The 14108-nt window shown below is 34.2% G+C and overlaps 1 protein-coding gene across 1 annotated transcript in view; it reads right to left on the bottom strand.

Moving 5' to 3' along the window:
- Positions 1–2548: 2548 nt before the first annotated feature.
- Positions 2549–14108, bottom strand: part of LOC124617093 (headcase protein-like) — a 711612-nt gene continuing 700052 nt past the window's right edge. The window contains exon 5 of the mRNA XM_047145238.1: positions 2549–12279. Coding sequence (XP_047001194.1) covers positions 12112–12279 — 168 coding nt within the window. The 3' untranslated portion in view covers positions 2549–12111. The remainder of the gene's footprint in view (positions 12280–14108) is intronic.

Genomic DNA, 14108 nt, shown 5'->3' with positions numbered 1-14108 from the left:
CATATTACTACTTTCCTTTCTTAAACATCTATAATACTGCCACAATTTGTGGCAAATGCAATGTGATGTAGTGCTTAGTGTTATTGGCGACATGTTGTGAGTTGCTGGTTCAAACCCAACTACCTGTAATTATTTGTAACCTCATACTTACCATTTCTGGAAGCTTCTTGAAATATCTCATGTTCGTAATATTTGTACATATGGAATATACAATGGTTGTATAAATAGTAGCATACAGGAACATCCAATGTTTGTGTAAATGGCTGCACACCTTGCCAGGAGAACAGTTCTGACCTGCTGTACATTTGTGTCGGTAGTGAATATACTTCCAGTTCTAAGTATTGCACTTTATCAATGACCCTGCCTGTGGATTTGGACCTGATTGTGGTTTCAACTAACAAAGCTGCAATGCGTGAGATCAAGAAAAAAGGGAAATTAAATATCCAAAATCATAAACTGTAACAAATTAAATGAATGATGGACCTAACGACATGAGCAGCTGCCCCAAGACACAGGAGGACAAATCTTTTTTCAGAAGGTTATACTACCATAAGTGGTGACATGTCACTGGGTAATGAAGCTGTGGGCACTTTCTGGTACCTTACTGTAGGCATAGATCTTAGTAACATGGCCCATGGCTTGTGGTTGGTACAAGGCAGAGACAGATATATATGCAGACTAGAGGCATTTGTTATACAGACATCAACAAGACACAGTGCACGCAGAAATCATACAAACTAAATGTAATTCAGTCTGAGGAACTTTGCTTTTGGAGCCTTTGAACAATAACTAAAATTCAAGTAAAAGGTCAGTAACATCTGATTAACATAATTTGAATATTACTGGTTTGTTATTGCAGTTGTAGTGATACAATATTATTTGCTTCATAATTGTGATTTGTAATGGATAACTGAAATTAACTAGCCGTGGTTGGTGAAGCAATTGTATTTTAAGCTACTTACATTCCTGGAGATAGTGTATGTATTACCTGTACTTAATAAAATAACTGCAAATACTGGACTGAAGTGCTATTATATTATAATTAATAGCTTTTAAAATATGATTAACACCCAAATGTGTGGCATTAACTAAATTCCATTACTTTACTGCTTTGGTTTTTAGTCGCTTTCTTAAGTTTTAGTATAACTTTCTACTTCCAACACAAATTTTAAAATATAACCATCCATCATGTAACAATTTTCCCCATATTAGCTCTGCGTTAATAATTTTAATAATGTTGTTTTCCAATTTTTCAAATTTCTTTTTTTTTTTTTTTTTTTTTTATTTTGCACCTACAGGATAATTTCATGCAGAGCTTTGCTGTCATTTCAAGCTCTTCATTACTTACTAAGTTTCTTGTTTATGCATTCTTGTTCATTGAAATAAGGAAAAAGCAAAGATAATATATTTAACATTTCTAGGAGGTGACTGCCAATCATTGTTTAACATTTAAAGAGATTCACGGCACTCAATTGTATAAATACTTACTTTATAACATTTCGTTTCAGTAACTGGCCATTACATATGTGAAAACAAACAGAATACTACCTTTATAGATTAGGACATTAATTTTATTTGTAGATTGATACACCTGTTGAGTCTGAAATACCCTAATGACTTTCCTCTTAGTGACATGGGTTGCTGATGTCTCTAGCTGAACATAATAAATGTTCGCAAGCCCTTTACATGAATTGCAGAGGCTTGTTTCCTAATTTTGTCCTTAGTGACCAGTCAGTCAGGATAATCTGAATCACTGTTTAATAATTTTTCTTTTAATACATATTTTAGACTGTACCGGTATCTCAGGCTTTAAACAGTTTTAACATCCATGTACAAAATTGTTCAATAACATCTACTTCTTCTCACAGTGACTTGCTCTCCCTATGTGTTTATCAGTGGTCAGTCAATCAAATGCACCATAGAATAGCTTTTAACGCTTTCTGCTGTTAATTCTCGTGTTATTTAGTACTTTCTCTCATCACTATGTAATGGTGAGGAATGTAGATATACGCTCTCCCATGTGTTAATTTCATTATCCATCAGTCTCTGTTGCTACTGCTAGACAAAGCCCCTAATTTGTGTCTAAGGGCAACTGTGAGTAATTTTCACTAAGCATCTTGTCCTCATGTTCTGCAAGTGTGCTGGCACCCATAACTTTGAGCATGCTTAAACCAATATCATCATGATCATAGTCATAATCCACACATGTTCTCCCCAGTGCACACTGTCATAACATGGAATATTTCCAAATGGTTTTGGATGACATACTGTGATCCTTTCCACACTATTTGCTACTTTTATGGTAATGTTAAAAATAAAAGTAGTACACATTTTGGTAATGAAGTACATTATTGAAATAACAGAAATGGGGTTCAAATGAAATAGAACAAAACTATCATCAGACCTGTTCTAACATTTGCATGACCTACAATCAAGAGCTCTTACCTGAAATTAGATTATTAGCAGCTACTTTGCTGAATTTATCTTCAAAACACTCTTTGGTAATGATATTATATGGTTGTGGAATAATTTTAATTCACATTTAAAATTTTTTTGAGTTATATCGATATTTATTACTCATTAAAGTAACATACAAAAAGCTGTCAAAAGTTTGTTTCCTTTCTCAACACACAGGACCTCAAGAGTGATCATAAAAGACCTTCCATCCGAAAAGAAACATTTCCTTTTATACATTTGTATTTACAAATGTTGCAACACACTAGACAATTTAAAAATACATATACATGTACATTGCTGATAGGTTTCCAATACATTTTCTCACATTAAACACGCAATAATTCTTTACAATTGACACCAAAAACCATCATATAAAAACTTGACATCACAAGGTATCTGTACTTTTATACATCAATAATAAAAATGTTTATATGTAATATTAGATTTTAAAAATGTCACACACACTGGCTCAACAAGAAGAGATCTCATTTATACAGAAAACAGCAAAAGGCCGATTGAGTACCATCTTACATTTCTTTGAAAATCGTTACATTTTCTTTCTTGCTCAAAAACTGCTGTTAAAAGGAGACATCGGTTAGAACATTTATTTATTCTAAAATACACTGAAGTGCTTTTACTGCAAATGATCAATTTCACAGTTAAGATTTTTGCAGAATGATACACCAAAGCTACAATCACATGTCATCTGATGGTACCAAAAAGAAGCAGCTACTCTTGACACATATAACTTTTCGGACAATTACTATAGCTACTGTACTCAGTGTATTCAGTTCAAAGTAAACCACACTGAGGAAAAGTGTAAGTAGTTACAACTGACAAAAATGAAACTCAGCCAGACCACTGCAGACTGCAGTTAAGAGTTTGACTGATGACCAACATGGAACTGAAGGATTCAGCCTAATTGAATTAGCCTGTTCTTCCAGCTCAATGGTTAAGTCATTAGGAATAGCACATTCTATGATCAGTTCTTTCCACATGCATCATCACTGCTTCTTCCTCCCAAGAAAACTAAGCACAAATTCAAAAGAAGGCACCCTAAAGAAGTGTACAGCTGCCATAATACTGAATATCACTGAGACTGCTTGTGTAGTAAAAGACCTTTTATACAGGCACTGATAGTAAGTGCCCCTCTCAAACAAATGGTGGAGAACACAATGTTTGTAGATTCCATTAACTGTAACAACATTCATCCAAAGTTCACACACAGGCATGACAAACAGAAGCACAATCAACAAGCTAACATCACTAATGAAGCCAACACCATGAGTTTCACTTCACATATTACAAATATTTGTACTCTGGTAGGGATGCAGGCAGGACATGGCTCTGTGCAGTCAGGTCACAGTGAGTGCACAACTAGAAATGATTAACCTATTTCCTTGAACAAACCAGAATTTGCAAAACCAATTTCTTAAGAAATATTTCCTTATATGTAAAGAAAAATTCCACCATTCAGAATGCCACACAGAATTTTCTTTTTTGGCAAGTAAGCATGGTTAAGGCCACTGACTAATGATATCATGAGCGATAACGAAAAATATTTCAATGCACTACAGCACAAGTTCGAGCTCCAAATGCTCGACTAGACTCTGTAGGTGGAAAGTAGTATCAGCGAACTATATGAAGACATCAAGGACAGAAAGAAGCATTCATCAACCACTCTAACAAATTGCAAACTGCAGATCATAATAGATGTTACTCAGGGAAACGTTAGCTGAAATAATCTGTAACAGTAACCATGCTGTAGTTACAAAATACAAGAAACTGCTGTAAAAACAAATGTGCAATGCAAAACGGAATCAATATTGATGCATCACATATTACACAATATAGCTACAGAATATAAAGAGATAAGAAGACTGTAACAGAAATTTTTCATGAGCAATGATACAAAAAAGTCAGAATATGCCACAATTATTATATTTGTAACTAATAGCAGAAAACTTTGTATAAAACTTCTAATCACTCTGTGGAGACATAAGTTATTAATCAGAGTTATAATGCAATAAGTAACATCCAGCAGAAGGCATTGATTCTCTGGTTTATAAATTACTCATTTTGCATATGTAAACTACAAAAAAATGGATGTTCATTTTAAAAATTTGAAGGTGCAGAGAAAGTCAAGAGATGTGACAGGAACTCACGGAAATAACGAGCACTGCAAAAATAGAGGTACTAGTTCACGTGTTTATGTCTAACTATAACAAGAGAAATATTTGGAATAATGATACTGTAGTTAGCAGCCATCCACGAGTCCTGTAACACGACAGAACTTTCTGACATGCTACACTTCTCTTTTAACATTTGTATCAAATATGTGATGGCCTTAGGTTATGCAGAACAAGTGATTTTGTAGTAAACAATTCTGATAGTAACAGTGGAAGTAACAAAACAGAAACAGCAGTAATTGGTGAAACTGAGCTTCTTAATTTCATCATATTTTATGTTGTATAACTTTCCTCATCTTGCACACTTACTACATTTTAACAATCTCTGGAGGAAATGATGCACTTACAAGTACTCTAGATACTGGTTTAAGGGGTCATTACTTTGGTTTCAGATTCTGAACAAGCTAACACAGGTATCTCACTTATGAAGTAATATTTAGATGTAAGTTCTGCAGTGCTGGTTCACGTTATCTGAAAATAATTTAGGACCAACAAATTTCTGCCTATTTTGGAAACAAAAATGGGATAGTCATTCTTCAATTATCAAGCTGAGCACTCAACTGTAATGATAAAGGAACACAATTCGAGAGCCAGTGTCCTTTGCCCACGAGAACTGGGGAAGGCTAGAAGGGAAGTGCTCTGTTGCTCCTAAGGCCACACAGCAGATTCATAGGCGCTCATGTCTCTTCCCCTTGCATCATCACCAACACTGTCACCTGCTTCTGCATCCTCTGAGACACACATACATATCAGATGTCTAATTAGATACTTCTCTCCTTGTTATCTGTGAGAACCAAATATGCATGGCCAATATTCCTAATGACTTTATTACTCTCATAAGACATGTGTAACTAAGTAAAATGAGGAATACTGTGAAAAAATTAGACAGTAACTAGCTGGTAACATTTATGTTAGCCAAGAGTGCTGTAGAAGGACTGCAGTATAAAGGTGGCACTTACCCAATCATTATTATGCTCTGTATCTTGGCTTCTGATACCCAAATGTGGATCGAACTGCTTCCAACTTAAGACTTACGGAATATAAGTTTTTAACATAGGTTGAACTGCAATCCCTAGCTGTCAAATTCTACATTATAATATCACCATTCCATGAAGGTCATGTTTAATTGAATTAAAATGTATACTCAGAGAAAGTAACCTACCAAAATATACTTATTTCCTTTAAATGATAAAGTCCAATGAAAAGAGCAACCAGTCAGTGGATAACTGAAATTCCTGAACTATTATACTTCCTATCACATAACTCAAATATTGCTGTAGTCAGTGTATTCTAATATAGCAAACAGCAATTAAGTCAAACAATTATCAAGCCATTCTTGATCCATATTTCGAACAGAGCAAGTGTTTTCTATACAAATCACGCAGTAAATTTGCAGACTATTTACACACTGACATCAACACATATAAATGCTTGTACACTATAAAATTTCTCTCACTTTGTCAGGTAACGGTGCAACCCCACTTTAAATGTTTGAAATTTTTATGGACGTAAGATATAGTGATAAAACAATTTAACAAATAACTGTTTGTGCGGGACTTGAACAGACAAATTTCAGGTCTGTAGTTTCAACAGTCATTTCAATATGGAATCTGGCAGTGAATTTTACTAAATGTTTTCAGTCAACGATATGAAATAAATTACTTGCACAAAACTGTACTAAATTTATATAACAACATGAGCAAATTCAAAACACCTTGTCAGTGCAACCCTCAAATTTTAATATCCAAAAATATATCTGTATCATTAATCTCACAAAAATGTAGCTGAATCAGCAGAGAAGGCAATGTAGTTAAATTTTAAAACGAACATGATAGCTCTTTATATACATGAGCACAATTTAAATATTCAGTCTCTCTCTTTGCTGTGTGGCTCACGAGTTGCGAACACTTCTGTCAAGCTTCCCATACAATCAAAAATTATAATAACAGTAATAATAAGAAAGATAATAATAAAGCACTTGAGTAATTACCACACAATAGTCTTATGCAATGTTATTTCTTACAGCATTAATCCACTATACATTCTACAGATTATTAACATATTACACATGTGGTGCATAATATATATATATATATTTATATTATTTGTAATATTAGTACTCTTATCATAGTACAATAAAAATTATGACATTCACAACACATGATACGACATGCTGAAAGCCCTCAAAGGTTGTGTGTGAAGCCCCTTGAGAGGCACTTTAAAAATAGGCTTCTGAAACATTCCTGCCTTTATTCTTCATGTTACTGCAGAGATATATTTATGGATGCAATGCCAGGGTTGTAAGACTACTTTTTCATTACCAATATCTGTGAACTAACTTTACACGTGACTGGAACTCTCAGAGAAAATTTTCTTTCGCTCTGCAGTCATATCAATAACAAATGTTAAAACTCACAATTACAAAAAAGCACATTTTTATTGTACGATCTACTAAAAATAAATGTAGCACAGACATTTCTTATTGGCTTGTGTTGAAGAAAGATGGCATCTCAGATTTCGTTGTCTTAATAAAATGAAGACAAGGAGAGTGTCTGAAGTCAGTACCAGGAAGCAGTTTACAGATGAAATTTTAATTTTAATGTAAACCATCAAGTAGCCTAATGTTACATATATTTTCAAGTCCTGACACATCTATCACAGTACACACAAAATTCAATTATCTTACAGTTAATTTATTTAAAATTTCATTTCCCAGTGTCTGCCACAGAAGCCATCACTGAAAATATACTGTGAATCATTCTCTTTCCAATGCAGATTCTTAACTCACACAAAAATTAATGAAGGGAAATAAAGTACATAATACATTCAGTTTATAAATGAGCTCAACATATAACTTATCACTAATACAGAAACTGAGTCCTGAGAAAAAGACTGTTGCACAACGTACTCCAATAATTATCATAAGAAGATAAATTATCAAACATGATCTTGATGTCTGAATTTATAATCATGCAAAAAGAAAACCCGCTTACTGATACATGGGTATATTCAACAGCAAATATTTGTAACAGATCTTTCAAGCTCATATACACACACCTCAGCTTAACAAAAGAGATATTTTGCCATTAGATGGCATTTCCAAAAGTTTGTACAACAGCTAATTGTAGAATGCCTCTAATGCAAAAGATGTAAAAAAATGTATTTCATTGTGAAGTCTGTATGTACAGAAAACTCCTTTGCTCCTCTCAAAATTTTGTGCATGTAAGACTCGAAAACCATAAAGATTCTGTCCAGTGAACAACATTTTACTAACTCACTAAACAAAGTCACATATTTATGTCACCCCATTCCCTTGTGAGCAAGGGTTTCCATATTCCCCGCATCACTGAATATTAGTCGCATGAAAAGCCCTGATAAAAGAACAATTTTAGTTGGATACAGACTATCAGACACTGTTCATTTCTCCATCCAAAAAACCTTCTGCTGTCAAAACCAGTATCAACATACGAGAAGTATGTCTATCCCTCATATATTCTTCACACAAACGATGTGTTGTATATTTATGGTACTTACTGTGTTTTGATAGCACATAAAAGTCGTTTTTGCACTTAATTTACTGTACAGTACAATAGATGCTATTGTCATTACAAAATGCAAATATCTAAAGAGATGGGTGTCTGACCCATGTACAATGCGAATGTAAAAAATATTAAAAAGCAAAATACCAAAGAGTAAAAAAAAGTTCCCATTGTTACACATTACTTTCTACTATTGCTCCGTCTTAGTTTATTACCAATCTACTATTTATAAGTGGCAAGCCACATTTTAACCAGCACATCACACTCCTAACAGCCTCTCAATCTGCTTATTGGTCCACTCCACCAGCTTCCTAACATAGTTGGATGCTTCACGAAATGGCCAAAATTGCAAACATCTTTACACATCTTTACACTCAACCTACATCTAGTGAAATACGGTAGTGCATGAAGGGAAAACTTAGCAAACCTATCATCAATATCTGTAAATTGTCAACCAACATAATATAATTTGCTTGACTATAACAACTCCCAACATTGCCTCCATCAACAACATAGAGGAAAGAGCATTATATAAGGAATATTATTTCTCTAAAAAGCAGTTTAGCCAATAAATTAAGTATACCACCATTTCTACAGATATAAATCCTTCTAGTAAATTAGGCCTTGCCTATGGTATTTCATTTAGTTATATAATAAACTGGGGCTACCACAGCTTCATATTTCTATCAATATCAATCTCTTCACAATGCTGATTCTTTGTTTTGGAAAATTTATGATAAAGTGACTCATACACACATTCACATTACATCACATTACTCGAATAAAAAGAATGACAATTTAGATTTCACAATGAAATAAGTTAGTTTATGAACATGATCCATTAATTACCCAAAGAAAACAACTCATGGCTTACGAAAGTATGGGAGCTTACTGTATACACACTGCATTTAGAGAAACATACACAAGCAGAAAAGAAAAACAACACAATACTTTTGTAGATATAGTGAAATCTACCACACCAACCAACAAAGAAAGAAATTGTCTAACCTGATGGCAGAAAAATCTGTTATTGGCATAAAGTTATTTTTCTACCATCATTGATAAAGGTGAACATGTTACTTCCATATGTGACAAAAATATTGATTTGTCCAAACTGTGGAAAGTGTATGGTTTTGAGAGGAAACAGTAAATATATGGTATAATCTACTTACAAGAATAGTTAGAGACAACACAAAAAACACACATTCCATTCTGCACTCGCTCCAATTTGAGGTGAAATGTATTTGTACATATGTTTTCAATTGAAGGCTTCTTATTTTTTTGTACCTGTTTCATATTTATACTATATTTTCAGGGTTATTTGATGTAGTGAACTACTTTTTAAGGTACCAAAACAGCATCCTAATGGCTAATTACATACTATAGCTGGGAATTTGTGTTTTTGTGTACAACCCACCAGTCAAATAGGGAATATCTAGCATCACACACACTAAAGCAAAACTTCAGAATATTAATTTAATATAAAACTGTTCAATGTACACTTGCTAGAAGAAGCAACTTCGTTCTCATTTAGAACATCAAATTCATATCACTATATAGTTATGCAACATTGTAGAATAAAAGTGTAAAGTGTCGATTTGTTAACTAGCAAGCAATTTTTTTTATATCTCTAATATATGTCCTGACGCTACTATAACCATGTAACTGATTTCACATAAAACACAAAGACTTATTTAACAAATCATGCCTGTATGACTTAAACAAGATTATCTTTAATTTTGTGTTTGTTCTTCCCAATTCTGTATAAGCACATACAATCCCCACTGTCAGTTTTTTTCTACCAGGAGTACAACACCTGGACTTACAATACTAAAACAACTTTTTCCTGCAAGAAGGAAAAACTATCAATAATATATCTGATTTGGGAAGAAAGAATTCAAAATATTTTGGTAAATATTAGATACAAATATATCACAGCTAATTCAGTTCCCAGACAGGGCAACAAAAATCAAACTCTGTTTTAAAATTTAGACAGTCAATTCTATAGAAAAATTCAAATTGAAATTTTGATGGAGTACCTGAGTGAGGATTGTTACATATACAGAATAGTCACTGTATAATGAAGCATGTGATAGCATACCTTTACCTAACTATTGCACAAGAAATAAATAGTCTATTTTTGTACCTAATTGTTTGTAAAATGTACACAAATTTCCAGACAACTGCCACAGCTTGGCACAAAAGGGGCATCTTATGAGGTCAATGCAAGACCAAAATATTCTGTTTCATGGAATTCTCCACATGAGCAAATTTGGGGCGGTGTATTTTACACAGTCTAAAGTGGAGTCACTTAAGAATTGTAATTGCTGTCCACTGGCAGCTTTGGTAGATTACATGATTTCTGAGCAAGATGAAAACAGGTTAGCAAAGTTTTCTTGTTTAGCAGAAAATTTCAGTGGTACATTCTCTTAAACCTAGCATTAGTAATTAACAATTAGGAAGTTGTTCTAACTGATGAAATCTTACCACATAGAAAACTTATTACAGTCTACGTCTTACACTCTCCTCTTTATTTTGTTTATTTATACATAGATACAGACATATAAACTTTCATCTGCTGACATTTACAATTGAAATATAAACAATAGTCACAAAATTTATCTGTGTAGTTAGTAAAACATTCTCTTCATTCAAAGCACTTCCATCAAATGCGGATGTGAGCTAAATTTCAACATAAAAACTGACGTTCATACCAGTGTGTATGATTTCTTTCATTTACAAGAAAACAGAAACATTGATATAAAACATATAAAATTAAGCAGTCTTATCTCTACATGAACTTACAGTTTACCAGACTTACTATAGCAGTGGGACAAATAATACCAGCATTGGTTCTAGAATAAAGCAGTCGACAAATACACGGCAGGTCAATTACAGACTAATTTACTTTTATTTAAATTGTAACTCTACAAGTACCAACTTAACAACTTCTCTGAAATAACAAAAAAATGTCATTATTAAATAAGCAAGGCATACATACAAATTAGCAGCAGAAAATTTTCCACATTTTACGCATATGTCAGAGGAAATACATTATTTAAAATTTGTGCTTTGCTCCACCAATGCTAATATTTGCTAATAAATCCCAAAGTCCAATATTTGTACTTAATGTTAATCAAACCCACTTTCAATAAAAAAATCACTATGAGGAAAAACCATTTAGCATATACCTCTCCAAAAGCGGTAACTTTACAACACACTGCAAACATACCAAGGTGTTTCAGTTCATAATTTTTTCATATATAAAGATCTTTTGAAAATAAGAACGTTTTGCAAGTTACCTCACTTTGACACGTCATTTTCGACATTAAAATATACATCTACCATGAGATAAATATACAGTTACATAGAGAAAACGACAAACATCTGGCACTAAACTACACAACACGGCAGTAGTATCCAAATTTATTACCTATCATAAAATTTCAAACAAGGAGAAGCATCTCACAAACACTACATGTCAGAAAATAATAATATACTGACCTTCAGTACAAACGGAAGTTGTAGGCTTTATTCATGCCACAAAATGACAAAAGAAGTGAGGACTGCCAAAAAATATTAATTCCAAAAGTCTTCTACTGGGGCAATTTCGAGAGCACAAGAACAATGATACTGATATTTCTGCAACACAAAACTTAATCTTTCTCTTGGCACTGGTATTCTACACAATGTTGCCACAGAAAAATCCACATAAAACTCTAATTCTGGAATACAATTATCAAAAAATTTTCCTCACTATTAAATGAAACATAGACTCCTTTACACTTCAATAACATCTATTAGAATGCTCTCTCTTTCTTCAACATCATTAGTTTCCAAGTCGCATAACAGCCCCAGTAGTAGCCCAGCCCCACTTGTGGCAGGAGGGCAGACGGTAATCGTGAGTTCCTATGTTGCGGGCACTGTTAAGACCATGGCTGCTGTGGCACGCTTCGGGCATAACAGTAGGCCAGTGGCTTCACAAAATGTGCATCCACTGTCCTGCAATGTGGGCATGGCACGGAGTGGCTGTAGTCAGAGTAGAAGTTGAGCCGTTGGTGGGGATGCAGCATTGGCTTCTGGCAGTTGTTGCACTGTTGACACAGGTAAGTAAGAAATGTTATGAAACTAATCTTATTAACCATAATTAAAGGCAACTAATTCTACCACATTATAAGAATATTCACTAACATTTTGGGGAACACAAAGCAACAGCCTGAAAACAGAGAAATGGCTTACATTCTTGTATACCATGCTCTATAGACTACAGAGAAATTACTGCAACAAAACATTGAATGGTAATCATACTGTAGAACAAAGGAGTACCCAGTGAGGGGACATACCAGAGCAGTTGCTACTCTCCCCACCCCCCTGCCACCACTACAAAAAAAAGCCAGAATGCATAATGGACACTGACTAAGTAGAAAGTGCTCCTAGAGCCATTTGTCGTATATCACAAAATAATTTCGCCATTTAGTGCGAAACTAACATGTTATAAATCGGTATGTTCCATGATAACGCTTCTATTCAAAAACAACAACTACTAATCATGATACAAATAAAGTGAGGTTGACTGGACTGGTCTGTTCAAACCCCTGACTTGCATGTCTTTCAAGAACTTTGGAATTTTTTATTGTTTGCTATACCAATTTATCCAAACATTCACATCATTTACCATAAAGCACAGTGAAAACAAAGTTCATCTTCAGCACATAACAGCTTTGTGGTAAGATAACCCCAAAAATTACAAGCAGTATTAATAGTAAAATGAACTCATCTTACAAGCTATTACAGGCCTGCTATTTCTTACAGCGAACATCAATGGCAGACAGGGATTTTTCAACAATATTCGGCAGAATTTAAAAGTTAAGCATGATTAGAAACAAAGAAACTATGAAGAATAAACGTACACAGTAAACGAATAAGCACAGTTTTCATATACATGGCACACAGTGCACTATGCTCATGATGTCTCAGTCGTGCACACACTTCAGTCCCGAACACAGTAAAGCTATAGGTGACCGAACATGAACATGACCTAAACTGAGTTTTATTTTTCTTCACAAGAAGCAGTAATTTCTCCTGACTTCAGATGTATGGTTATTTAACAAACACATGTACTTTTTTTCTTTAAGGTTCTTTGCAAAAAAAGCTATTCAAGGGGCACACACCCTTGCAATTTAGCGGCGACAAATGGCATGTCTTGCGTTTGCGTTCGCACGTTTACAATGTCCGAATGTTCCATAGATGGGTTCAAGAAGGCTGTATACAGTAACACGGCATATACACGAGACATTTTAGCCGTGAATGACGATTTGCTTGCATTCGTTTAATGAATGTGACTTCGCTTTGGTGGTTACATTTCTCTTTTAGGGGTGTTCAAAATGTGCAAGAGTTAACAAATGATGGACTTGTAAGACGAAAATATGTAAATGATTCGCACAACATGAGAAAAGCTGTGTGAGAAACCTGGTTCTACAAAATTTCTACAGAAGAGGATTTGCAACATGAACTGTGATCAGAAAACCCTCATGGTGGAATATTCGGCGAGTGATGCTAGAGGGAAGGAACATTGCCAAAGGCATTACTTCTTGCTACTATTATGGGAACAGTGAAGTCAGAATACAGTGATCTTTCAGAGTAAAATTTCTTACTACTTACTTACCAGATCAATACCAAAATTCAAAACAAAGTTTCAACAGTTGCATATAAGCATCAGTTACCAAATACGGTCTTTGTTGGTCGCATAGACCTGGCAACAGATGTGATGAACATAATACTGATCCAATCATGGAGTGATTATCTCAAGTTAAAGTTAAGTAATGGGCCATTTATATATCCAGCCCAGGAATAATCATTGATTATCAGCAAGTAACGAAAGTGAAAAGACCTACAGAAGTCTCTACTAAGCAGCCTGGAGAAA

The sequence above is a fragment of the Schistocerca americana genome, chromosome 1 (genome assembly GCF_021461395.2).
Source record: "Schistocerca americana isolate TAMUIC-IGC-003095 chromosome 1, iqSchAmer2.1, whole genome shotgun sequence".
Taxonomy (NCBI): domain Eukaryota; kingdom Metazoa; phylum Arthropoda; class Insecta; order Orthoptera; family Acrididae; genus Schistocerca; species Schistocerca americana.
This window is presented reverse-complemented; position numbering and strand designations above follow the sequence as displayed.